The 27,742-nt window shown below is 47.1% G+C and overlaps 1 protein-coding gene across 6 annotated transcripts in view; it reads right to left on the bottom strand.

Annotated features, from left to right (window-relative positions):
- Nucleotides 1–27,742, bottom strand: part of EPHB3 (EPH receptor B3) — a 69,681-nt gene that overhangs the window by 7,120 nt on the left and 34,819 nt on the right. For 2 of the 6 annotated variants that reach the window (XM_086944419.1, XM_086944423.1), the window contains exons 2-14: nt 21,083–21,147; nt 19,441–20,113; nt 12,506–12,661; nt 11,055–11,390; nt 7,710–7,834; nt 7,095–7,260; nt 6,124–6,232; nt 5,074–5,126; nt 4,131–4,253; nt 2,983–3,230; nt 1,938–2,153; nt 852–1,016; nt 549–742 (exon numbers count right to left, since the gene is read on the bottom strand). In XM_086944419.1, coding sequence (XP_086800545.1) covers nt 549–742; nt 852–1,016; nt 1,938–2,153; nt 2,983–3,230; nt 4,131–4,253; nt 5,074–5,126; nt 6,124–6,232; nt 7,095–7,260; nt 7,710–7,834; nt 11,055–11,390; nt 12,506–12,661; nt 19,441–20,113; nt 21,083–21,147 — 2,629 coding nt within the window. The remainder of the gene's footprint in view (nt 1–548; nt 743–851; nt 1,017–1,937; nt 2,154–2,982; nt 3,231–4,130; nt 4,254–5,073; nt 5,127–6,123; nt 6,233–7,094; nt 7,261–7,709; nt 7,835–11,054; nt 11,391–12,505; nt 12,662–19,440; nt 20,114–21,082; nt 21,148–27,742) is intronic. The other 4 variants (XM_086944421.1, XM_086944424.1, XM_086944420.1 and 1 more) reach the window with 3 other exon arrangements.

Below are 27,742 nucleotides of genomic sequence, written 5' to 3'. Positions count from 1 at the left end.
ACAACCTTATGGCTGGATGCTAGGGCTGTCCCTGGCCGAGGGAGTAAGGGATAAACTGTTTAGAACATTGAATAAGACTCAGATAGGTCAGAGGGAAGGGATACAGACTTTGTAGAGGGCAATCGTGAGTGGATTCAGTAAATTGGCATTCATCCTACAGGACAACTGGAGGGCATGAGAGAGAAACCTAATAGCCAAGGAGCCTTTTTCAAGGGAAAGATTCATTCTACTGTAGGACACAGGATCCTCAATGTTGAAGTGGAAACTGCTGTGGAGGGTCAGGGCTGTGTAACACTGGTCGGCTCTGGAGAAGAGTAATAGGTTAGAGGAGAAGAAAGGTAGCATAAAAAAGGAGCCCTTCTGGACTGGAAAGGAGCATGAAATTAAAGAGGACCATACGCGTTTGGATTTGGAAGAGAAGCGTGCAAGAGGAGCAGAAGTGAAAGATGTTCACATTGAAAGGGGGTCCCTACTCAGGTGGTAAGTGGAATGGACATTGAAGGAGACACTGAGGTGAAGGTTGGGGTGCTCTCAAAGAGTGCGCTCACCCAGACTGGACGTTGGAGACAATCTTCAGGCTTGCTGCATTCCGAATGAGCTTGTCCAGCGTGTTCACAATTTGAGCAAACTTAGGTCGCAGATTTCGATCTCGCACCCAACAGTCCAACATGAGCTGGTGCAGGGAGCTCGGACAGTCCATGGGTGGGGGAAGGCGGTAGTCTTGCTCAACTGCATTGATCACCTAACGATGAGATCGGAATAAAGAAAATGATAAGTACAAGTAAACAAAAACATGGATCCCCATCCTCTTCCCAGAGTAAACGTTAAACAAGAAAAGTGCTCAGACTCACATCCTGGTTGGACATGTCCCAGTACGGTCGCTCTCCATAGGACATAACCTCCCACATGACGATGCCATAGCTCCAGACGTCACTGGCCGATGTGAATTTCCGATATGCAATAGCTTCTGGCGCAGTCCACCGGATCGGGATTTTTCCACCCTGTGTGAAGCAGCACTTTGGGAGTTTATCGATCAGATCAGAGGCCGCAAATTAATCTACTGCCCACCTCCACATATAATGATTGACAACATAGATAGCAAATGAATGGCAAGCCAACCACATCCACTAAAACGGAGAGTGAAATGGTCCCAAAGGCTGTGCAAACTTTAACAGAAAAGAGCATACTGACCCCTCAAGACATTCTGAACCGTAACAACCCCAGAAATGAGCCAGTGAGCTCTACCTGTCCTTTAGGGTTGGACCACAAGTACTCAAGACATTTAGGATTAGAAAGGACCTACTGGCCAGAGCAGAAGCAGAACACGAGCCCTCCTTACCCAATGGTACCGCTCACAAGGGTGTAACCCACGCACAATTCGGATAAGTATAATAATGATGGGTAGGTATAGAAAGGTCAACAATAGGTTTGTGTTCTTTGCACCACGAGAGTCCCTTCTACCAACACCTCCTTCAGAAGATGAGCACTGGGCGTGTGCATAATTTACATTAGTAAGCAGTTTCCCATCTTACTGACTGCCACTGCGGGACTGTCACATAGTATATCTTGGTCCAACCCACATAATGGCACTTTGGCACAGTTATTTCTACCCCATTACATTTGTGATACATAGTATGCAATCCAGAGGCACAGATGTACTGTTAATATGTACCACAGGTACCCAAGAGATTTAGGATGAAAAGAGACCTTCTGATCAGTCTGTATACCCATTATGAGGGCATTATTACATATGCATACCCCAAAATGAGAAACTAGAACAGCACAAATTCCACAGATATGTAACCCCTTCCCATACACCCTTCCCTCACCCAGAATTCATAAAATGCAGCTTTGCTTTTGGTGTTGAAATGAGCAGGAGATGGAGGGCTGACCACTATGCAATGATGGAGAGCTAAACACTATGCATTGATGCTTACCAGCGAGCTTGTATAGGTGGGGTCAACAGGATCGTCTTCTAGGAAGCGCGAGAGGCCAAAGTCAGACACTTTGCAGACCAGGTTACTGTTCACCAAGATGTTGCGAGCTGCCAGGTCTCGGTGGACATAGTTCATCTCCGCAAGGTACTTCATCCCAGCCGCAATTCCACGCAGCATCCCAACAAGCTGGATGACCGTGAACTGCCCATCATTCAACTGCAATGCAAAGAGGAGAAGTGAGCCTTGAGAGACAATGAAATAAGAAAAAAGGATCGGGGAGGACTTAGAGGCAAAGGAAAGGGGCACAAGTCAGTGGAGTAGAGAAGGTCATAGGGAGAGCTAGAGGCGCAAGCAACCTTTGAGTGGTGAGGATGCATAAAAAACTAAATGTACAGGGGAATGGGCTAAAAGGGGCAAAGGAACATGTGGGTTGATTAAATTAGCTAGACAGCTCCACCTTGAGGCAGATTGTCATGAGCGCCAATGTTGACAATTTGGTGCTGGTGCCGAGCACTGGAAACCACCAGCTCAAATTAGGCACCAGTTCAGTATGAACTTTACATTGGAAAAAATGCTGTGTGACTTCCACCCCCCACTAAGTCATCCAGATGCAGAATATCAATGGCCCGCAGAGGTCTGCTTCCCTACTGGCTCCCACTTGAGTGAAGCTGGACTACACCACCTTTCCTCAGACCTCCATGTTCTTTGCTGTCTCGAGCGCTAAGCTCATGCATGAGGGCAGGTGCCAGCAACTCTAAACACATTAAATATCCCAGGATTTAGCTTGTCTAGTCCCACTACTAGACATACCGTACTTCCATTGGCTCTATTACTGCAGATTATGCTACAACAGTTTCTGCAACTGGTGTTGCGGCATGACCTCTAATTGTATTTAATAACGGTATTCAGGTCTAGCTTCTTCAGGGAATGCCTTGACCTTAACACGGCTTACAGTCCTTTAAGTCCTCCGCAGCCGGTGTTGCCATGATATTCAGTACCACATCCCTGCAAGCTATGCATCCGCAACTGGTGCTTTGGCACTCACCCTCAGGAAGGAGTCCAGGGCTCCGTTCTCCATGAACTCGGTAACGATCATCACAGGCCGGCTTTTGGTCACCACGCCCTCAAGGTGGATGATGTTGGGGTGGTCGAACTGACCCATGATGCTAGCTTCGCTGAGGAAATCTCTGCGCTGCCGTTCCGTGTAGCCAGCCTTCAGGGTCTTTATGGCCACAAACATCTCTCGGCGCCCTGGAACCTTCAGTCGTCCACGGCAAACCTCTCCGAACTCGCCTGTCGAGAAGGGAAGAGCTGAAAGATTAAACCCCAGTCTAGGGTAAGGCTGGAGATTTAGGGTTGGGTAAGACAAAAGAAGGAAATGAGAGAAGGGAAAAGAAAAGCATGCTCTGCCCAATAACTGGCTACAGTAAAGTGAGGCCTATGCAGCACCCGGGCGAAAATCGTACGACAAGCGTTGTGATCCCATAACACCCAGGACCCACTCACACTGCAGTGAGCCCAAATTAATGCTTCAGCCAAGACTATCCTGCCTCTGTTTCCCGTGGATTTTAGTGAACACCACCTAAGATCCAGAGGAATTATTCCAAGTTGTTCCGTATATTGCGTCATCAGTGAGATATATTGGGAAGCTGCGTGCATCTCTACGTAGGAGGGTTTGAATTCAGGTAACAAAGACTCATAATTTACCAAGACGAAGAAAGTAGGCACATATGCTTCCTGACTTAGTGCTCAGTCCTTCTCCAGGGCTGCTTAGTTGATATAGCTCGTCTACATTTAGGATTGACATGTTAGGGAGAGAAATGAAGAAAGATGTAGACAGACTGAAGATACAGAGGTGATGAAGATACACAGAGCATGAGTCTGATGGATAGAGAAGTGAGAGATTGAAGAACTGATGGGGAGGAAGGTGATAAGAGCTCAAACAGATGCTGTAGATCAAACTGATGTACAGAATTCCTTGCACACTGGCGCTGGGATGACCCATTCCAAAACGAATCCAAATGTAAAGATTGAATCCATTCGGCAATGGTTAGAATTTAATGCAATTAATCAAGAAGATGTGATGAGGAAATCACGTCAAGTAGAGTAAAGAAGGGGGAAGCAAAGAGGACAGAGTAATGAGGGACAAAGCAATTTAATTAGAAATACAATCCAAATGCCCACAAAACTGACCTGCTCCAATCACCTCCTCTATCTTCACGTAGGAAATATCGATCTCTTTGGCGAACTCGCGCACAGCCTCATTGGGGTCCTCGTAAGTGAAGGGGTCGATGTAAACCTTCATCCCAGGAGGGACTGAAAAGAGAAAATGGGTCAGTAAATTAGCACCTCTTTGTAGGAGAGCACCCTCATTTAAGAGAATGAACTAAGCAACTGCACATCAAAACTCATTCCAAGATGACGACACCCCAAGGCCCATCCACATATTTGCATAGGTGAGGCGGCTATCTCTTAAAGCCATTAGGCAGCCAGGGCTTTCGGCTTGATCATTCTTGGTTTTGTTATAGTTTTTGACAAAACGTTATTGCTGGGGAATCCGCTACGAAACAGGCAATCAAAAAATGGTTTAAATCTAAAATATTTTCGGCCTCAAAAAGCATAAATTGCCTTTGTAATCCCCAGCATTCAAGGGAACTTGGATGCGATTGTGCTCCTTGTAAAAGGGCAGAATGCTCACTCACAGTGAAGTTACCCAGTGCCTGAAACATAGAAAAGGTTGCAAACTTGAGTCCAAAAGGTCCTTTACAGCTACACCCACTAAAGATTTACGCACCCGTAAGGTCCACCACAACCTGGGCTCAAACTCCAAGCGGTTGGTGGGTGCCAAGAGCTTCTCTATATGACAAATACCCTGGATGGGCCACAATGAAGCGGCTACCTCCCAAGCCTATTGGTCTTCAGCCCAGACTTCTAAATGAAACTACAGCCATGAATGCCCCGTTTGGGAGTGATGTCTACATGCAGTCTTATGACTTTCAACCACTCCTACCAGGCATGTTATGAATGAAGGCAAACATTGTAGGCCACTCTTTCATTCAAAAGTTTTCCAATCATAGTCCACACTTGTATCCTGAGCCCCAAGGTTCCTTCCCAGTTCCAAGAACTTGCCACTCACTGTATTGTTGCAGTTTCTCAGTGTACTCCGACTCCGAGCCATTCCTCTGTTTTCTGCAACAGATACAAGATCAGGGATTAGATACATGGACATTTATTACAAACATGCCTCAATTGATACACTTCCATCAAAACACCACAAGCCTCTATTCTCCAGAGACCAGCCTCTCCCCCAGCATGGCTCTTCTCAACAATCCCCCTACATTGTAAGAGCCCCAAGCCTTCATTGTCCAGCAAGCATTGGCAGACCTAGCACTGATCCGTAAGCATGTTCAGCTTTGCAGACCACTAACGCGTATAGTGCCAGTCACTCGCAACCCCAAACTCTTAAGCAGAGTGTGGGACAACTTCTACAGCACATGCGGCTACGTGAGCAGTCTAGTTGCTCCTGCTGATTCCCTCTCCACTCTCAAGTGGACACATGATCAAGAACATTACTGCCTTTGCCCTTTCAGTCTCATCTCCCTCTTTAAGACAACCTGATCCTCGTAGGATGCCCAAACACTGCTACAGGTCATTATGGCGGATGTTGAATCCCTGATATGCAGCGTGTGGATACTCTACAGCAGTGCTTAATTTCAGCTGGTGGTTTCCAGTGCTAGGCACCAGCACCTAATTGTCAAACCCGGGATTTATGACATCTACCTCATGGTGGAGCTGTTTGCGCAATGAAAAGATGAGCAGAACAACACTTGTTCATTAATTCAATTTTCAGTATAAACCACTAATACCAGCCGCCCAAACCATTCTTATAGCTTTAAGGGCCTCTAACAGTCTGAAATGTCACACCTGTAGAAGTGGGATGCTTAGTAGTCACAACTGTCCTTGGCACCGGCAATGGTGGTGCAAGCGGTGGCGGTCTCCAGACAAGGAAACTGGGACTTCATTTTTCACAAATTAAGCACTGCTCTGCAGGCATGACTCAGCCCTTCCCTCACTGCCCCATACTGCCCAGCTTCCCTGTCGCCATCCATCAGCCCGCTGTTCACCTGGCTTTCCTGTGCCCTGCCCCCACACCCAGCTGGGCCCTTCATTGCATCGGTCCACATACCTGAAGCACACAATGGTGATCACCACCACTACGATGACAAAGACGAGGCCAGCAGTGGCCGACCCCACCACCAGGGGCAGCTGCTCCTGCAGGCTGCTCTTCTCGCCTTCTGGATTGAAGAAAAAGAAAAATGGTGAGGCGCCTGATGTACAAACGGAGTAGGGCTACAGGAGATGGAGAGGGAAGGGGTAGTAAAAAGGATGGAGAGGGGCAGCAGTGAAGAGAATGCATGAGAGATGAGGGGGGAAGAGGCAAACGGAGTCCAAAGAATGTGGCAGAGAGATATGATAGAAGTGAGGTGCATTGGGCAAGGCAGACCAGAAGGAAAATTAGGAGTGAAGGGAAGTGCAAAGGGAAATTCATCATATAACTGAAACAAGGGTTGAAGAAAGTAGGAGGTGAGAGATGTGCTTGTGAAGGATTATCCAAGGTGTGTGCAAGACGATGCATACAATTTGTGGGAATGAGTGGTATGGAGGGTGCAAAAGTACTAGTGTGGGGTGTAGAGCTACAAGTGGTACCATCAACAAATTGTTAAACAGTGAGTCGGTGAACAGGGTGTATTAAAAGAAACAAAGGTATATGCAGCAAACTCATTCGGCAGGGGACAGCGAGCAGGCGAGGATTCATGCGAATTAGCCGGGGGAAGACTGATGGCGAGGGAGGGCTGGATGTGGTGCACAAGCAAACCTTAGGGTGGTTTTGGTGAAGTAGAGCATGCTTCAGAGCAGGATGCTCAGTACATGAACAAAGGAAAGATGAGCAGTGCATGTGTTGGGAGAGCATGGGATGTGGGTGTCACTTGAAGAGCAGAGCAGGTGAAAGAAATATCTCTGACTGCATGTGGCAGAAGAGTGTCAAAATAGCAGGAAAAGAAAATCAGGATTGCCTTCATATGGGAGCCAAGAGTGGACAATGGGTGCTTGAGGCAAAGGACGCGACACTGTAGCAACGTAACGAGTAACACGTACCATCTTGTGTGGCGGTCTGGAACTCCATAGGGAGGCTGTAGGAGCCGTATCCCGCCACAGTCCGCGCACGCACCTGCACCATGTACACGGTCTCCGCCTTCAGGCCATCCAGGCGTACTCGGTTATTCTGGCTCGTGACCGTGGCGACCCCTTCACTTGGACCCTGCTTTAGTCACAGAGAGATAAAGATTGGTATTAGTGCCAGGCCTTCCACAACCACTTTTTCAAATCCTACCTCGCCCAGAGCTCCATGAGAAGTATAAATCATACACTACATCAGATCTGGATGGAATTCCTATTAGCAAGGCTTTTTAAATGCAGCAAAATCTATGGAAGCATTGGACTTCCTGGCTCACACTTTCAGAGTTCTTTTGTTTTGTTTCAACATTTAAAATCTTAAGTGTTTGTTGACCAAAGAGGAGTCAAACTGGCAAGGAGTGGGGAGAAAAGTATGTGGCTGTGGGAACAGAGGAAAAAGCAGGCAATCTAAAAATAAAAGGGGGGCTACAAAAGGAAGGCACCTCATGCTTGTGGTACCCTACAGACTCCACTCTCCATTCACTTCTAGACCATTTACTCTGTTCCCTCCTGACTCAATCCTCTGCTTGTTGATACCTTGGGGAAGTACTTGATCTCGTAGTCCAGGATGAATCCGTTGGTTTGCTCTGGTGGCGCCCAGGATAACGTCATGCTGTTGGCTGTGCTGCCATGCAGGTGCATTGTGGGAACTGCAGATGGTGCTGAAACCAGAAATAAAGATGAGCTTGGAACCAAACTTTGAAAGGCACACTGTAAGATAGCAGAAACGGAGCATTGGGCATTGATGGATCGCACTCCTGTGAGAGGGGATGCTACAATACGGCACGTGCGCACACAAGAGCAGGGCTGACAGCGGGTGTGGATGTTGTAGTAGGAGCAGGCTGGACAGTAGACGTAGGACGTAGCATAGATGTGAAAGCAGGTATGACCAGGGCGCGAAGGAAGAAGTCTGCCAGTAGCATGCAATGCAGGGGAAAGAACAGGCGGAGAGGGGAACCCACATACAGCGGAGAGCCGATCTAGTGTCTTCGAGAAGGCTTGTAGCATCATATAGGTGAAAGCAGGCGAGAGGACCGTCCTTCAGTAGCAGGCACACAGGTGAGACTACAGACCTTCTGAAGCATGCACGCGCTTAGGAGACCAGGCGTATCCACTGTTCGTATCCATATGAAGTCACGTGACAAAGGACAAGAGGCATGGGGGGGGGGGGGGGGGGTGAGCATCCCTGGCCAGCAATGTAGGTGAGAGAGCGAGACAGCGAAGGAGAAACCAAGAAAGCAGCCCTGAAGGACAACGTACGGTGAAAAGAAGGCAGAGCGGGCAAGTAGCAGGGCACACAGCGAGCATGAACAAGAAAAGCAATACCAGGACCCACAGAAAGTGTACAAGAGGGGCAATAGCAAGGACCAGTGGGCATACATGAAGCGGTTAAGAGTGGGTGAAGGCAGGACTCCCTGGGAGCATGCAGTAGAGCAGTAAAAAGAGAAGACGGAATCCATGCAAGCAAAGGGCAACAGTGGACTAATCACAATCCATGATAGGGGCATTAACCGAGACATAGGGAGGATGCAAGGGAGAAGGGGGGGGGGGGGCAGTAGCAGTGCATAAAGGGAGCGTGCAGAAGCTGGCGAAGAGTGGCGCACAGTGAGCATGCAAGAGGGGCAGCAGTTATGGGGGTGGGTCTCCAGCACGACACTGCAAGGATGCAGGGGGGGGGGGTATTAACAGACCACACAGGATGCAAGGGGGGGCAAGAGCTGGGCACACAGGGAGGATGCTCTAGGGGCAACACTTGCACACCATGCGCGCAAGCGAGAGGGACATTCGTGGGGGGTGGGGTCCCCCATCACGACAATCCGAGCATGCAAGGGGGGTATTAACAGGCCACACAGGGAGGGGCACTAGCAGGGCACACAGGAAGCACGCGATACCGCCTCCTCGGTCACGGCCAGGCCTCCTTTCTACCCTGTCCTCAATGAGATGTAATCTCTGCCCCATTAACCAACAATCAGAAGACAAATCACCCGGGCCAGCCTGCAGCTAAGATCCCTCTCCTTGGAAAAGGCAGCGAGCAGCAGGGCCTTTCAGAGAAAACTACTTCCGGCTGCCGCTGCACGAGGGAGAGGTCATAGGTGAGAGGGTGAGATGGAGGGGAAGCAGGCAAGCCTAGACGCTAGGAGGAAAGAGGGGCAAGGAGAGAGGGAGAGAGGTTAGGAGGGGGTCCAATGACACCGACATGACAGCCGTGCGTAGGAGGTTGTGAGGGAGGGGCGGTGCATATGGCTAAGGAGCCCTGGACAGGCATTAGGAGGTAGCAAGAGTTCACGGGGAACAAGATGGCGGCAGGATAAGGTCATTCAGGCACTGAGGGGTGACTGGATAGGTTTGTGGTAGTCTACAAATGGGATGGCTCTGTAGTGCACACACAGGAAAGGTGGGAGAAAAGCAGTAGTGTTTTAGGATAACTCAAGAAGAAGTGATTAAGAGGGTTTGGAAATGGCGGATGAGACAAACAAGTGGAGTAAGACACACAAACCATTTGGGACACAAGGAGGAAGGCTGTGGACAGTGCACAAGGCAGGGGCGCCCAGCGCAGGTTAGTGCACAAGAAAGGGGTGTCCAGCACAGGGCCAGGATGGATGCACACATTTTGCTAATTCAAATTCACAGTGGTAACCTTGAAAATCAGCCTGATCCTGAAAATCCTCCAGCCTCAGGACCACAGGGGGACACAGCTGGTGCCAGATTAAGCTCTTGGTATTCAAAAGCCCCAGTGTAAGGAGTTGCGGGGCAATAAGAGAGCTCAACAAGGAGAGATGGGGAATAACATAACATACGACTGCCTAAAGGAGAGGGTGTTGGAGAGTGGGACGAAAGACGCAAAAGATGCTTATAGAGCGGACAACGAGGCTGCAGTAAAATCATTGGGAGACGGTGACCCTAAAGGGAGTGACGTCTGAAGGGAGGAGGAAGCCATCTGTGCCGGTTACACGTCCAGAGAGATTAACGGGGTTTCTTGCCTCCGTCCCCAGGTCAACTATTCTCAGGAAAGAGAGGAGGCGGATTAAATACCAAGCCCCGGAACAATAGAGGCAGAAGAACAAACAGGGGTCTGACCGAGTGGGATCCCGAAGGCAAACAGCCTGTTGCCCACCAACTATCCCTCTGCGGGCAACCAGACACCATTCACAGCACCAGCACAGACTGGACTGAATGTCGAGAGGGGTCTGGACCCAAGTGATGGTACCCCAAATGGCCCCACTGCCCATCACTTCATCAGCACCCTGAAACCGATCAGAGAAAATAAAGCATGGAACCTCAGCAGGGCTACCACCACCAACCGTGGTGACTTTACTGGCTCCCCATGAATAAATCGTGAGCAACGCTGACCAACCGCCATGTCAATCCTAACTTCTCAGCATTCCAGTACCCCTAGGGCTATACCAGACTGGAGAAGTAGGGAGCACAGCAGCACCACCCCACTTCTGCCTGGCCCTTCATCGACACCTTAATGCAATTCTGGGTTGGACCTATAAATCCTAAACCCCAATCATAAAAGCAAGACTTGGATAATCTGTGCTAAGGTCTACAGAGGAGGCGGTACCCGGGAAGCTGCCAATCCTGAGCAACAATGGCACGGACTAGAGAGTAATCATTTCCACTTCCGGCTCTCTTCGACTTGGCAAGGACTCAACTCATGGTGGGAGGCGTATGAACCTTGAGAACATGTGCAGAAACGAGAGCCCGTTTGCACGGTCGCGCTTCGCCTGCCCTCCGGATGCCTTTTGCATATAAGTAAATCCGGCACTGGTTCAGGTGGACAGGAAGAATGTTTACATGCATTGCTAGACGTATAGATTTATGAAAATCATATGCAACAGCTCTTAACAACAACCCATAAGAAACCCTCCTGATGCTTACCCGCCTGGTTGGTGGTAATATTGACGGAGGCAAACTGTGGTGAGTAAGGACTCTTGTTGGACACTCCGTTGACGGCTTGGATCTCGAAGGTGTATTGCGTGTGAGCTAGCAGGTTGCTGATGTAGACATGCTTTTCGGTTAGACCCAACTGGCGGGGAACAAACTCCACGTTGTCGTCACAGCGCGAGCAGGTGCGGCGCTCCAAGATGCACTTTTTACAGATGATGTTGTATAGCAGGTCGTCTCGCCCGCCGGAGTCCCTTGGCGGACTCCATTCCAGAACCAGTGAGGTCTCATTCACATTGGAAATCACATTCCTGGGTGAGGAAGGGACACCTGTATCGTGAGGGAGAGAGAAAAGCTTTTGAGTACTACAAAAATAACGAGGGGAGAACAGGTGATTCACCAATAGGCAGGAAAATTAATTTAAAAAAACACACACACCACACCACAACAGCAGCAGCAGTAGCAACAGCAACAACAGCAGTAGCAACAGCAACAGCAGCAGCAACAGCAGCAGCAGCAACAGCAGTAACAACAGCAGTAACAACAGCAGCGACAATAACAATAACAGCAGCAGCAACAGCAGCAGCAGCAGCAACAGCAGTAACAACAGCAGCAGCAGCAACAGCAGCAGCAGCAGCAACAGCAGCGACAATAACAGCAGCAGCAACAGCAGCAGCAACAGCCACAGCAACAGCAACAGCCACAGCAACAGCAGCAACAGCAGCACCAGCAACAACAGCAGCAGCAGCACTCGAAAAACAAGACCATTATAGTGAAGAAAACAATCCTAAAAAAGCTCCACTCGCTGAAAAGGTTAGAGCTCTAATTCTGAGCAAACCACAGAAACTCCACCAAATCACACAGACAATTTAAACATCAAAAGCAAGCATGGCTCTAACGTGGTCACAGGCTCAAAATGACCTAGAAAGGGTTAACCCAAAACCCAGCTAAGAGCAAGCAAACTCAAACCACAGCTCTGCATGCAAACCCAGGAAAATAAATTCAACCAAAACTCCACAAACACAGCAACTTTAAATGCCTTGACAGCAAGAAAAGATGAGCGAAGCCAACTTACAATTCAACAACCAAAGACAGAATAGAAAAAAAACAATGTAAAAGCCATCACACGCCTCGTAACAGAAAGAAGAGCCAAATGCTGACAATCGGCCTTATACACTCAGTGACTGAACAGTCAACACCATTAAGGCTAAATAAAAAAAAAAAAGTTAAAACAATTATCAGACTTCCAGAAACCCAAAGACAGCGAGAACATACAGAGGGGACGAAACTTGCACACTCTTCAGCCAACAGCAAAAACCACCCAAACCTGTTGCACACACGTAAAGAGAGTAAGAACAGGAAACTGCGAGCAGCCCCAACCATCACCTATCCGCCTTGAACCACAGGACAGAAAGAACAGAGAAGTGCAGTGAAAAGGCACTTACTGGTGCAGGCGCTGTCGGCGGAGTCCGTGTCGGCTCGAAAGTAGCCATTGCGACAAGTGCAGATGGTCGCAGCCCCCGAACTCGTCCTGCTGTTGGGTGGGCAAGGGGTGCACAGGCCTTCGCCCTGCCTGGACTTGAAGTTCCCTGGACCACAGGCTGTGAGTCAAAGACAGATGGAGGGAGACCAAAAGGACGCGAGTGGTAAAGAGAAGGGATGGAAAAAGATGGAGGAGAAAAGCGCACATAAACAAGAAGGAATAGAGAGAGATAAAGAGAACAAAAGACAAAATATAGGAAGAGAAACAAAAGGGGATTGGTAAATCGTGTAGGTGAGAATAATTAGGGAGAGAAAAATATGTGAAGGCATATTTTGCACGGGTTGTTTAAGAAAGTATGAATGTAAAGACAAGAGGGGTGAGCCAGGCAGAGTGAAAAAAGATGGGGAGGAAGAGAGAGGGTGGAGAGAAAGAACACGATACACTGTTAGACCTCTCTGCCAGCCACAGCATTTTTACTAGTCCATAAAACTTGCATTGACCCCCATCTCTGAGAGGAATAAGCAGAAATCAGCCCCTGGAAAAGCCATTAGGCAAATGCGGAGTGCGCTGGCCCAGACTTTCAGGCGGTATGAGGCCATGGTGGAAGGCGACGCCCACCATGCACAGCAGCCTTAGGATAAGGACCGGTGGGGCTGGTGACACGGCTTGGATCCTTTATAAAGTGCCATTTCAGCTTTAAAACAAACTTACTGCACTTATCAGTGTGCTTTAATGCACAGTGCACCCCAAATTAAAGCACCAATCAACCATTGCACAGCAATGCTTAAAAGTACAGCATAGCAGAAGAACCAAATATGTACAACAGTAAGTCCCTGCACCACCAACCACCCCAAAAATGGCAGTGCCCTTCCCCACTATTATTGAATACGAAAATACTTCATAGTGAACCCTTAAAACACTAGAAAGTGAATAACCCTTAAATGCTGCACAACATTACAGCAATGCTCACAGCCTCTGCTCTGGGCCCCAATTAAAGCACTGGGGCTCCTTCCCGACCAATACCGTGCAAACACCAGTATAATGCACATCACTCCCATCTCGCCACCCCAAGCCTCCAAGAGCAGCACAGCAAATATTCTAAGAAACGTGACTCGCCAGTAAATGTGCGACCCAGCGGTGGAGGGTGGACTTCAGAGGGTAAAATTCCATAGCAGATGGGAGAGGCCATCTGACACCCCCAACCCCAGCACTGGTCGATCTTTAAGGTCATGTCCTCTCTGGGACGGCCAGGACCCACCCACATCACCGAGCATTTGTGTCACCCTAACATTTTCGGAGCCTCAGAGCGGTCCTTGCAATGATGTTCCTCTAACTTTGGTAGTGATCACACGGCTGTACTGCCGGTATTCTTTCTAAACTTTACATCCCCTAGTCACTGCTCTTTACTGGCATCTTGAAAGGACTGCTTCAGAGAGAATATACCAATTTTTTTCTTGTTTTTCAGGGGTGGGGGTTGTAGACCTCACAGGTGCAAACTACCCCATGAATCCCAATCCAAACATTTGTATGGAAAGAGAAAAAAGTACAAAAAACGTTATATAATAAAATTGGATTTTGGTACTCGACACATTTTTTGTTCAGGGAATTGACAAGGACACATAGCCCAAATAGAGGTCTTCAAAGCACTTACGCACGCCAGAGAGCACTGCGGGAATGGCACTTCAGGAGACGCGTGCATCATATTAATGCACAGGCAAAAGGCGCAGTTGACCACAGGGGTGGACAAGCTCTTCCTTATTAATTTTTACATCATGCACGCCTCGCGGCACACCAGGAGTACGCTTTGCATACTGAGCTGACGAGGGAGAGAAGTGGAAACCGCCCCCAAAATAGTTTATTTAAAAATAGCCCACATTTGGTTTCAAGATATGTATAATCCCACTGGAATGCTACAATTCAGGCAGGGACTGTCTGAGTTCCTAGCGCGGGAGACACAATGCAGTGGGTTGCGATCTCATGGTGACCACTTGAACCTGTGTCACGAGACAAACCAGGCTCGAAATGAACAGAACATGTTCATGTTAACACTCCGGTCCTGCATTTCTAGGCACTTTAGTGCCCATACAATGCAATTTGTGGCACCCGAGGTAACGCTTCAGGCTATGATGATTCTTCTAAAAGCTAGGTGGTGGTGTGTGGTAGGTCATGGTTTTCGATGAGGCTCAGAAATCTAAGATGAGAAAGCCTTTCGCCCCCCCCCCCCCCACCCACCCCCAAAAGAAATAGAAAAACCATGCCAGCTTAAACTTCAGGTGCCAAGGAATTGTTGTAGTGTTGGATTGTTGGAATCCTGGAGCAGGATTTTTTTGGGGAAACATATATTGGACGATTTCCTTTCGAACAGGAAAGGCTATTCCAACGTCATCCGGTGGACATTTTTCACCAGTGGAAGTAGTATTAGCTGCTCACATCTTTGTGTTCCCGCGGACACATTCCCCTCCTGACATTGGAACATTCCAAATGGGTGAATACACCCTGGTGAACCACACTAGGTGTAGACTTGTTAATTACGTAATTTTGTGATTAGCAAGGCACAATTGCTGACTGCAGTCTAAATCACTGAGGAATGTAGGGCTTGGAATAAATAGTAGGGTGTTGTCTGTTCGAGGAGTAGCAAGGCTTCTTGTCTGAGGTACAGGTTACACAGGTAACATAGCACCACTGCTCCAGATCCTGTCGGGAAAGTGACTGGAGGTAATTTCTTCTGTGCCAAGATGGCGAACTGGACGCCATTTTGAATCAAGAGACCCAGAGGGCAAGATGAGGTTTTCAAGCAGTTACAATGTTGGAAATTTTCCAGTAACGATAGTTATTGGAGGCAAACATGAATTGCTAGCTAGAGTGGCAATAAAGTAGGCTAGTGAAATCAAGATAAGGAAAAAAAAAAAAGAAAAAAATAAGTCAATTGGTGAGTCCGCGCACCTATACCTTCTACACCGAGCAGACACTGCCCTACTCACTCATGGTTTCCCCATCACTTTGGACAAGTTGTTGACTCAACGGGTGGGCGGTCAATATTGTCAAAGGCAGTAGGCGCTAGAGAAAGGTTTTTGAGGCGCCCTGAGTGCGTGTGGATTGCCGGTACTCAAAAGAATATCCTGGAGCGAATTTGCTACAATTTACATTTATTCTATAGATCCTGATAAGGCGAAGTGTTTACATGAATCTAGGGGAGTGTAAAGTTGGTGTGGCTGCCTACTCTGCAGGATGCTAGGTAAAGAGCCAATGGTTGCAAGCACGACTGCCATGCAGTCGTCTTTGAACGTGTATATTTTACAGGCTTTTGTTCATCAAATATTTTGCTATTGGAGGAACGTTTGCTCCTTACAGCAGCACTGCAATCAGCAGCCCTATGGCTGTGCTGCTGGGTGTCTTTACATTCAGCGCTGTTGCCTCTGTGCTGAGCACTGCATTTTGCTGCCCTTGAGCTGCAGTAGTGTGCCATCAGCTGCAATGCCACACTTCGTGGTTTTCTGGCTCTGTGCAGCGGCCCTTATTTCATTTACATTCTTCGGCGATGTACTTCGGGCTTGTCAGACTTTTTTGTTCGGTTAAGATTTTTTTTTTTTTAAATAAAAACATAATTATAATTTTTTACAAAAAAAACACATACAGGGACCCAATGTTTCCGTTTATGCCAGGTAACATGAACCGGATTCAAAGTATACATAAATGTTCCCCAGGGAAATAGAACCGGGGTTCTGTTTTTTTTTCAGTGTCTGGCGCCGTCTAGCGGCAGCTCTGTGTTAGCTATCTCATTATAAATAAAAAATGGCATGCTCTCTTTATTAATCAATAAATAGATGTTGAAGTAGGTGCACGGCCCTGTGGCATAATGCCCCCTCTAATCTCACTTTGGGACGGCCCACCTCTACGTCACTGCCTGCTCACGGCTTCCACTGCTTTCCACTCTGTGCTCGTGCGCATCCCTGCTCGGCCGGGCTACTTGGCCGTGCAGGGGCATGCATTATGTGGCTTTCTGGCTCTTTGCTGATGCTGTGTGTGCTGCTGCTAGCTATTCAGCAGACATCCACTGTGCTACAGCAAATAATTCAGCGTCGAAGCGCTACATTTTCCTTGAAGAGTTAGAAACTGTGGCAAGAGCAATAGGATTTTTTATTTATTTTTAAGTTACCTTTACTCATCCACTCCCACCACTGGTGCCTCGAGATATGAAAGATGAATTAGGATGGTTGGGGGTCAAAGGTCTGCTGCAGGCTAAATTCATATGCCGCTTTTAACTCAGACATCAGACAATACCCGTCAGCTGATGAATGGGCGACTAATCGCGAGCTTGTAGTTCAGAGCAGTGAAACAAAAAGCCCGGTGGGTCCGTCAGCCGGGCCCGGGGAATGCACCTTGCTCCGGGCCTGTGAGCAGCTGCACGCTACATTCCTGCAGACACCGTCTGATGGGCTTGAATTTCGCAGACTGACTGCTGGACTCCTAAACCAGTGATTTCACTCTCTCTCCTACGCATTCTTCCGTCCCACAAGAATGACACTTTTTTTTACCTATAACCCTAGTTTTCAAATTTAATGTCAGATATACATGCACATGCTTTGCACGCTCCTGCCACCTAGTGGTTGGATGGTGATTAGACCCCAAAGTTTGGGAAAAAAGGGTGTGTCTGGTGGAACAGATCCCCCCAGTGTCACGAGATTCAGAAGCTTTGCACCCCAAAAAATCATAATTTTTTGTCTCTTTTAATTCACACTTTACAGAGATCTCCAACACCCCTCCCCCACAACTTTCCCAAGACAAGCTCAGCTCGTGATCCGACCTGGCATTCACAAAATACGTCTGAGCCCAAACAAACTGAACTCCTCACAAGAGGAGACCCCTTGCAGTGCCTGCATCCTACAATCAGCGTCCATAACCGAGATACTGGGGGGAAATGGAGTGGGAACACGACTGCGTTCTTTCATCTTTGTTCTGATGTCCCCAACTCTTTCACCCTCCACCTCTCGGCCTTTGTATGGGAATCCACCATAGGTGCCGGGAGGGCCACATGCCACCAGACCTTCATGGTACCCACGTATATAAAATAACATACAATAAATGTTGGAATAAACCTTTTAGAATAGTGGTCATATTTAAAGTCAGGCGTGGAATTGAGACCTACCCCAGACACCAATGGATTTTTGAGATTAGCATATTTTTATTTTTTTTAGTTTGTCTATCAAACAAGGGAAGAATACAAAACAATTCATATTGAAACTGAAAAAGGGTACATAGAATTTTTTTAAAATTCTCAAATCTCTAGAGAGGGGGGACCATATTTCTGATCTGGCGTTCTGGACACTGTTGTAAGTTTGCACTCTTTTCTATTGAAAGGTTCTACACACCAAACACAAGGCCTGCCACAGGCTGAACTCTTACGAAGGTTTTACTCCAGGCTAATCTGAGCTTCTCAAGTGAGTAAGAACAAGTGAACTATGCCAAGCTGGGAGTAGAATGCACATATATACTTCACTTCTGTACAATTTATAATACTCCAATTAATGCAGACAAGGATTATCAGCACATTCTGTGTGTCATAAAAGAAAAAAAGAAAAAAAACAACACCACCACTGCAATCAGGGGAGCCTCGACCCTCGCTTCTACTCCAACAGTGGCTGTAACAAAGGTCAACTCTCATCTCTGATGTTGTACACAACCCGGATTTCTACTTCTGCAAAGTTTACCAACCAAAATCACATCTCTGCTACGGTTTAAGGAAAAGGTGGGAAAAACCAACCCGTTGCCATGTGGTTGCAGAGACAAGAGTACCTTGCATCCAGCAGTGTAATGGGAAAGGAAGGGAAAGGAAGGGTACTCTTCTGTTTATCAGGGTAATGGATAAAAATGAATGCAGCATTGGTCTCCAACAGAGTGAAATGCAGTGGAGAACCCAATTTATAACTAACAGTGCAAGGGTGAAGGCCAGCCCTCAGCCTCCATCTTTGTATAGGGCAAAATGGAGCCAGTACACGTCACCATCAGTGTGAAGGTGAAGAAAGGCGTTGTTTCAGCTGTGTAATGGGCAAAAAGGAAGCCAGCGGCCTCTGTACACATCTTCTAGATAACGGGGAAGCCAGCCCTCGTCTCTACAAGTGTTGTAGGTAAGGGGAATCCAGCCCCCATCTCTACCAGTGTTCTAATATTATTACTATGATTATTATTATTGCATCTTGTAAAACGCTCAGCTACCCAAAAAAGGGATTCCCAGCACTAGGTAGAGGTAAGGCATAGAAGGCCATCAGTGCTGGAACATCTAGGTCTGCAGGTTCCTCCAAAAAACTGTCAAAGGGGTACAGCTTCTCAGACTCCGGTAAGGGGGGTGGCATTCGACAGCTCTGGGCCCAAGTATGCAGATGAGCACCCTCCCAACCTAAGCAAAGGGGAGGCCAGCCCTCATATCATTCAATGTTCTAGGTAAAGAGAAATCCAGCCCTCATCTCCACCACTGTTCTAGGTAAAAGCCTCTGCTAATATCCAACAATGTTCTAGGTAAAGAGAAATCCAGCCCTCATCTCTACCAGTATGCTGGCTAAAGGGGAAGTTATCCTCATCTCTACTGATGTTCTAGGTAAAAGCCTGTGCTAATCTCTACCAGTGTTCTAGGTAAAGGAGTGACCAGGCCTCAGAATTTGAGCTTCATCTCCTCTAGTGTAGTAGGTAAAACAGAAGCGAATAGGTAAATTGACCCTCCCCGTTCGTTTGTGTTTTCTTCCCCTATTAGTTCTACCAGGAGACACTTGGAAAGCCTACAGCATTGTCATGACTGCTACCGTAGACATACAGCTCTACAAACCACAGCCTAAGAAGGGTTCTGCACTATGGTGAAATCTCACCACAGTGACGAGTCTCTAGTATTACGAGGTAAGCTCTTACCTTGGCATTGAGTATCTTTCATCGCAGGCTCATATCCAGCTGCACACGTGCATGCCCCAACGGGCACCATCCACTCGCCATCCCCATTGCAGTACAGCTTCAAGGGCACAGATACCTCCACGGCATTAGGAATACAGGTACCGGGAGCGATGACCAGCGATGTAGCTTCTGCTCCAGTCAAGGTCTCAGGAAATACGGCAAAGCCGGCTATGGTGTCCGAACACTTTTTGTAGAAAGCACGGACAGAAATTAGGGATATGCACGCGCCAAGATCCTGGAAGGCCAGATAGAACCCATTTTTAGACAGCGGCCCAAAACTGCGAACCTTGGTGTTGACCCGGCCAGACTCCAGCTTCGAGAAGCTCTCATCCGGGGCAATGGTATCCACCTTCACGTAGGGATTTTCCATCCAGAAAGGACTGTTTTCGGAAGCGGAGTCTGAGTCCGATTCGTAGTAGAAGAGGTTGAAAGTTTCCTTGCAGGAGCCAGGGATGTTGGGGATGCTGTTGCAGTCTCTCACCGTGAACTTCATCTCCACATAGACCCGCTGAGATTCCCGTCGATCGATAAAATCTGTCCGAAGCCAGTTATTTTGATTGAGATCCCGGACGTTGCACACCTGGTAAGTTCTAATGGGATTCATGGCTTCATCATAGCCGCTGACTTCTTCCCACTGCAAGAAGAAGAAAGATGCAAAAGTTAGGGTGTTTAAATGATCTTGGATGGAAAATGCCCCCCACCAGTAAAATACCTCACAAGAATTAATACGTATGTAGTCTCAGACCACTCATTCACAAATTATACTATGCACCAAGGGTGAGGTCCAACTATCATTGGGAAATGTGGCATTTACGTTGAGAACTTCCTGAATTTATCACATTGCGGCGTCTTTTGATGGCCAGGGTCTGGATTCTACATTTCCTCACTTCATTTTCATCAAGAACATTCTTCACCATCACATTGAAAAAGATCTTGCCAATTCTCAAGCTGTTAAATAACTTATAACATCCCAGAAACTAAGTAAAAGGATCAATCGAGTTGGACAACCCGTAAGAGACAACTTACAACTGTGAAGATACGCACCATATTTTGTTGGGTTCACTATCAGACGTGATGTCGGGTGTGATGTCGGGTGTGATGTCGGGTGTGATACCCGACGTTTCACATCGTTTCCACCAACCAATTCCACCAGTAATTCAACTAAAGCATTCAATGCGCTTTTTGAATCATTCAAGAAGTCAATTTACTTGTGACAACCACTGGAACAGAATATTGACGAAAAAGATTCTTATGCACCCAATTAATCCAACTGAATAATAGAAATAACAGTTCCATTTATCCAACAAACCACCCCTCAGCGACAAACATAATCTGCCCACCACAAGTAAACAATCTGAATCATCAAATAAATTCAACCCACATACCACATTCTCACCTTCAACCAAACCACTCACTATAATCAAGCACACAAGCCACATCAGAATCAGTCGTTGATCCGCTCACCATTCACCAATGTATTACATTCATTAAACAGTGGCCGACGCCTTCCGATCAGAATCACTGAGCTCTAAAGAAAATGCAGACAGATTGAGATAAGATTTAGAGAGAACAAAAAAATAAACAATAAACTGAATAAACATACCCCTGTTTCTGGGTGAGCCGTCCAAGCCAGTTCGGAGGATGCCCATTTTGTATCCAGAAGTGTGTCTAGCAGGAAAATAATACAAATATATGATGAATATTGATATACAACATTAAATAGTATAAAGTCCAAGTTCCTTAAATTATTACAAGCCAAAAATCACCCTTAAATATCCCAAACGTACTGCATTTCTAAATACATTGCTCGCAAGTATCTGCAACACAAAGAACAAAAACACAACCAAAATTGTATGTGTGAGAACAGAACTGAAAAAACATGAAAGTAACTAGGGCAGTCAGAATATAATAATGAAGATGAAAGCCAACCCTAAACTTGAAAAAAAGAAAGTGCATGTATCTGCTTTCATTATCATAACTGCAACAACACATCTCAACGTTTGAAGATTAAAAAACGCACTACTAACCCCAAAATACGAACTAAGGGGAAATCAAAAGTCCACACATGTATAATAATGCTGAGCTCACATCTAAATCCTAAACTTGCTCAAAACACCCTGCTTTACACTCACAAACAAAATAGAAAAAAGCAAACATAAAAAAACCTAATAAAACAAGCATGGGCAAATAAAATAGATCTGGTGCTGTCAAAGCTGGTTTGTCACTGTTCCTGTTAAACGTTTATGTTTGCGGAGCCTTCTGGGTCTTAAGAAATAAAAAAAAATATTGGTAAAAGCAAAAATATTTTTGGTCTTAAAAAGCACACTTTGCCATGGTAGTCCCTGGCACTCAAGTTAGCTTATTTATGGGTGGATATCAGTGGCGGCTCGCTGTGGTAACACTGTAGGGTGGGGAAGCGGGCGGGGCTGGGGGAGTAGTGGAGTCCGACATACGACGGCAAAGGTAAACGTAAATAAATAACTAAATACATGCCATTGTATGTTGGACTCCACTGCACCCCTCCCAGCCCCACTCCCGCCCCTCTCCTACCCCACAGCGTTACCGCTGCGAGCCGCCACTGGTGGATATGCTCCATGTGAAACAGCAGGAAGCTGTCACTCACAGAGAAATCAGCCAATGGCTGAAGTGGGATGACCTATTGCTCCATGCTGAATGCTATAGTAATCTGAAGAAAAATGTGAATGACAACATAACTAATCTTGGGTGGTGTACTCACTCCATTCGCCGAGTTTTCCGCGCTTCGCTGAGTTCCAGAAAACTCTGCATCCTGGAGTAGAGTTTTTCCTTGCTCTCCAACATTAAATTGGCGAGCAAGGAAACTCCAACGCTAGACCACCTCTCAGGGATGTTTCCCGATGCAGGCGGTCATGGATGGTTGCTACTGCTCGCGTTGAGAAACCTTACGTTTGCATTGAGGAAGCCGCCCCTCAGGTAGAACTTCTACTCGAGCTGCAAAAAGAAGCAACCCCCTGTTGCGCTGCGCGTGGCAGCCTCCGCGCTGATTTCACTACGCAGTACAAACACCCAGTGCTAAAAATCAGCGCGAACGGCGCAACCTATACACTTCTCCGCTTGCGAAACTCCGATTAGCATGGCAGAGTTTTATAGAAGTACTAAAATGAGAATCTCTACTCACAAGAAAAAGACAGCAAAAAAAGCATCTAAGCTCACCACTCATTATTTCACAATTTTGGAACCAATTCAATACAGATAAATAATAAAACCTGGGAGCATGTTGAAAAACCAACACACCGTGGCATCACAATTTGTGGCGATCCCTTCCAACAATGACATCTTCAAAACGATTCCTCAGAAAAACAGCACTCAAACCACAAAATCAAATCCACAAGGTTGTATGGTTACACGACTAAGCTACATTAGTTAACAATATATTTGACCACTAAAAAACGTCAAGCGAGCAAACTACCACCAACGACTTAAAGTGAATAAGTACAACCCCCCCCCCCCAAAAAAAAAAAAATAGAAGACTAAAACCACAGTATGAACTACGAAAAATGACCTCCGACAAAGTTACCTAAATTATCACAAGCGATAGGTGTGTGGATCCATTACAAATTTACAATGACATAACACTGCTAATGCGCACGTTTCCAGTACAAAAGCAAATCTCTGTTACTATCTTGAAGGGTGGTCTAGTACACACATACCATGACACTGTTCCGTACCCTACTGTCTACTACAAGTGCACCCATTATTCATCACCAGGCGCTATCCGGAGTCTCTCAAACAGAAGGCAGAGAGGCGCTAGCTCAGACCCCTCCCCACTCACCAGTCCATACATGTGGAATAACCATCAATTCTGGGGTTAGAGCAGACTCGAGCAGCAGAGAAGGTCCTCAAGTATTCGGTCTCTTGGCTGCTCTACTGCAGCACTTTGTGATTGTCACAGGTGGGCTGTCTGTAGGTGGACTTAGTATAGAGATTATTTGTCAAATGCTTGCCTTTATGTACATCCATTACTGATATTGCACCTATTTTCCCCATGTCTTGGGAGATTTTTATATGGAAAATTTCTGAACAAGAGAGTTTTTCTCCGAAACGACAAGTCTAACGCCACAAAGCTAATAAAATACTTAATAAAGGCTTGCAAATTTAAAATCTCATAACTTTGTGAACAAATTTCCCCCAGAAGAGGTCAGTATCTGCATATGCTCTTTTTGGCTTTGCTGTTTTCTCTGTACTAAAAAAAAAAAAAAAAAAAAAAATGATGATTAAAACCAAAAAAAAATTATAAACAAAAAAATCTGAGTTTTGAAAGTTTTTGTAGACCCCAAAATACTATGCCTAATAGGTATATAGATTGAAACACAGACACAACTCCACCCCAGCAACTGAAGCGTACATTGCACTCTTCCATGTGATGGTTCAAAATCTCTTGTTACCTGCCAGAGTGCAACAAGAGTATTTTAAGATGTTGGAGTGCTTCCAAGACCATATGCACCAATAGGAGCTTCTAGCATGATACAAGCAAAAAGACTGCATAGCAGATTGGTGCTCACACACCGCACAAGGCAGGTGCCTCCCTACAAGATCCTCGCGAGGGAGTCAGCGATCAAAGTAGTTTGCAGCCGTCTACAGGCAGCCAGGTTGGAACCTCCCATTTCACTCTAGATCCAGTATTTCAAGTTCGATTAGTCACTGGCAACCACCAACACTCCCACAGGCTGACATCAAACTTCCACTCTCGGTGCATGTGTTTTTTTTAGATTCACTTTCGTTCGACGCCGTCTGCTTGGTTTGGTGGGTGCCAGTTGGTCTTGGACTTCCACCATGATCAACAAGGAGCGGGAGATATTCTTAGCATCTACCGGCTCAGCAGCCCGAGGCTCCTCCTGGCCAACCCACAGAAGGAAAGTTAATTTACACTTGGCGGTGGCACCTTGTACTGCTACGTGAGCCGGTGCCCAAGTATCTGCGAGAACAAACAGTCGGAGAGGAGGAGGACCCAGCCAATGGGATAGTGTGCTACAGAGCCAGGAAGACCAGAACCATCTCCAAGGGTCACTTCACATGAAATGCAGCCACTCTTTAATTTCAGACCAAAGCTACAATATAACAGGGGAGAGGAGTTGTCCTAACAGCTAGGGCGGTCGACCTCAAATCTGGGAAACTGAGTTAGAGTCTCGGCAATGACGCTGAACATCCGGTGATCCTGGGCAAATCACTTAATCTCCCCTTGCCTAAAAACAATGAGTGGGTCCTCATGTAATGCAACTGGTGCTATGTAAAGCGCTCCGATACCAGATTTGGGTCAAGTTCACGCTATATAAAACTCTGTAAAATAAAAATAAAAAATTAAAACTGCACAGAAACCTCTATTCTCCCAATATGGCTAGGTTAACACAAACGAGATCAACTGGTTCACCCCCGTCTCACCTCAAGTCCCTCATTGACCTCCCATTTGTTGCAGAGGAGGAGAAACTACAAGAAGTATACACTACTCTATCTACAAGGCCTGTTATCTTTCTGATGATGATGATGATGCTAAATGTGTCATCCTTGGGACCAAGGATTGCCAAGGCAGTAAGTACCAGAGGTACCAGTGAGAAAGCTAAGGATGCCTGCTGGTACCACTGGACAACCTTGAAATGACGTCCATGAAAATACTCAAAGCTGTGCAGTTCAACCAATTTCCTAGGACTGTTGTGTCCAAGGACTACTTCAAAGTGATCCCTTGGGGAACAAGCATTTGCAATGCAATAGGTCTCGCATTTACGAGAGTTTGAGCTAATGGCATTGTGAGTGACAATGCCTTTTATGTGTCGTTTTTAAAACAGATAAATAAAAGGCAGTGTCATTTACAATGCCATTTGCTTAATCTTTCGCAAATGCAAGAGCTATTGCATTGCAAATGCGAGCTATAATTTTTTTTTTTTTAAGCGTTAGGACAGAGGGTGTCCTGCCTGTAACAGCAGACAGGACAAAGCTATTGAGAAAATAGTGCTCGGAGGTTGTAGTTAAAGCAAACGGAGCAACAACACACGTAACAGGGGGTGTCGCCATGAGAGACAAGACTGTACTAAGGAGGGACTACTAAGCATTTTACTAAATTAACAGAAATAAAATGAAAGCCTGTAAAAAATTCCCAATTACTCCAGGAACAGACTGTACGGGTGCATTTTATTTGTGCATATCGCTACGCCCATTGCCGTTAGGAGCTTGGAACGCTATGGCCCGGGCTCCTTCCGGCTCTTGCGATGAGCCGGCCTAGTCAAGACATCCGGTTGCCTGGGATGGAAAGATGCGGGTCGGGCAACAGGAAGTGTAGAGTCGCAACCGGTGAGCGTCACTTCTGCCCGCTGGGATAGCCAGGGGTATATATGGTTTTTGGCCTTTGCTCGGAACATTGCGGCGGCGGGTTGTGGAGGGTGGACCGGACAGCAAATTTGACCCACCCAACCCTTACTTCCAGGATAGGAGCTACACGAGTAATCGGGCAGGAACTCGAATACTAAGTTCACCCCTAGTCAGCAAAGTGGTATACTGATACAGCCTCCCCAGAACAGCACCGCGGGTAGGGTCCAGCAATCCTGAGCCAACCATAGATGTATACAGCAGCTTGGGGGATGGGTTTCTTGGTTCACCTGGGGTGGGCACGGGCTGTAGCTCTTGGTCACCTAATTGCACACACTCAGGTGGCCTGGGGCTTGCAGGGCGGTGCCCTGGGATGTGGACAGGGGTACAGCAAGGCGAGGACTGCATTAGATCCAAGGCCGTTATAGGATACTAATATGATTTTTAACCGCTTCGACATGGCTGGAATTCCCCCATGGTGCAGAAGAATTAGACATGAGCAGAACGGATGCCCCCGGCTGTCCTCCCAGGGGCGTAACACAGGCCCCCGCAGCCCACGCGGTGCGGGGGGCCCCTAGCTCCAAGGGGCCCCATCGGCCCTGCAGTCTGGCCGGAGAGCTCCGGATTGAGCCTGGAGGGCGCCCCCCTAAGTACTGTTCAGGGAGGCCCCCTCACTTTTCGTTACGCCAGTGCGTCCTCCGCACACACCCACCGTGACGTCGGCTGGCTGGGGGCCGTCTGACGCATTGAAGATGTTAAAAAGGTTTTTCTACATAAAAATGTACTGCACTGTTTATTGGGTGATGTTTCCTCACAGAATTGGATTATTCACAACGTGTTGCTGTTATGCTATCTGTTGTGCTTCACTTGTTTGTAATAAAGCCGTCTTGCCTCACCAATCCCCGTGTGCTCGGCCAGTGCCTTGTTTGGACAAAGGAGGGGCGCGTACCAGGCTGGGGGTCTCCAGGTCCTAAAACAAAGTAGAGCGAACTGGTGCAGAATAACGTCACAGTCTTGGAATGTGATCATTCCCTAGGTTTTCATTAGCAGTTTTATATAGCGCCAACTCGACCCTAAGGTATTGGAGCGCTTTACAGGAGCACCAGTTACATTACACAAGGACACATTCATTTTTTGTAGGCACAGGGACATGAAGTGTTTTGCCCAGAATCACAGGATGTTGGGCAGACGCCGGGACTCGAACCTGGCTCCCCAGTTCCAAAGTCGGCAGCTCTGGCCGCTACGAAATTTAGTATTCCACAGTCTGATGACCTCACAAAAATAGAAGGTTGGTATCCAAGGGATCTTGACACTTAATTGTGATACCATCTACTATATAAAATGTATGGCCATTGTTTCTAATGTAAAAATCTGGCAGGATGTGGCCCTCTGACACCCACGTTGGACATCCTGCACTATGGAGACAGCGCTTAGAAACAGACTTGCAGCACTGTGAAACTTACATTCGTAAGAGCTCCAATTATGGCCTATTCCTCACAAGATGTACACCGCCAAACTGTCCATTCCACTCAAAAATTATAAAATAAATCTGAATTTGATATTGTCGTCTGGGGGCGGGCTTGTAAGTGTAAAAAAATGAACTCTGACGTTGCAGTAGCACCATTTAGGCGTTTCTGGTCACACTTGACATCATTCTAACTTGCATTTAACACTACAGTCAATAACTCCCCCCCCCCCCCCAAAAAACTTTCCCCCCAACCCTGCAGAGCATGCCCCCCACCCGCCCATCTCAGTGCCACCTCCTCCCGCTCAATAAGTCCCCACTTTCCTCCCCGGGTCACCAGGCCTCGCCCTCCGCTTGGAAAGCCGAAACCTACAGACACCATCTGGAAATGTTTAGACGCCCGCCCTCCCCCCTCGCCCAGCGAAATTCCTCCAACTGCAAACAGCGAAGGGAAGGGACGGG

Source organism: Lissotriton vulgaris, chromosome 11 (assembly GCF_964263255.1).
Source record: "Lissotriton vulgaris chromosome 11, aLisVul1.2, whole genome shotgun sequence".
In the NCBI taxonomy this organism is placed as follows: domain Eukaryota; kingdom Metazoa; phylum Chordata; class Amphibia; order Caudata; family Salamandridae; genus Lissotriton; species Lissotriton vulgaris.
This window is presented reverse-complemented; position numbering and strand designations above follow the sequence as displayed.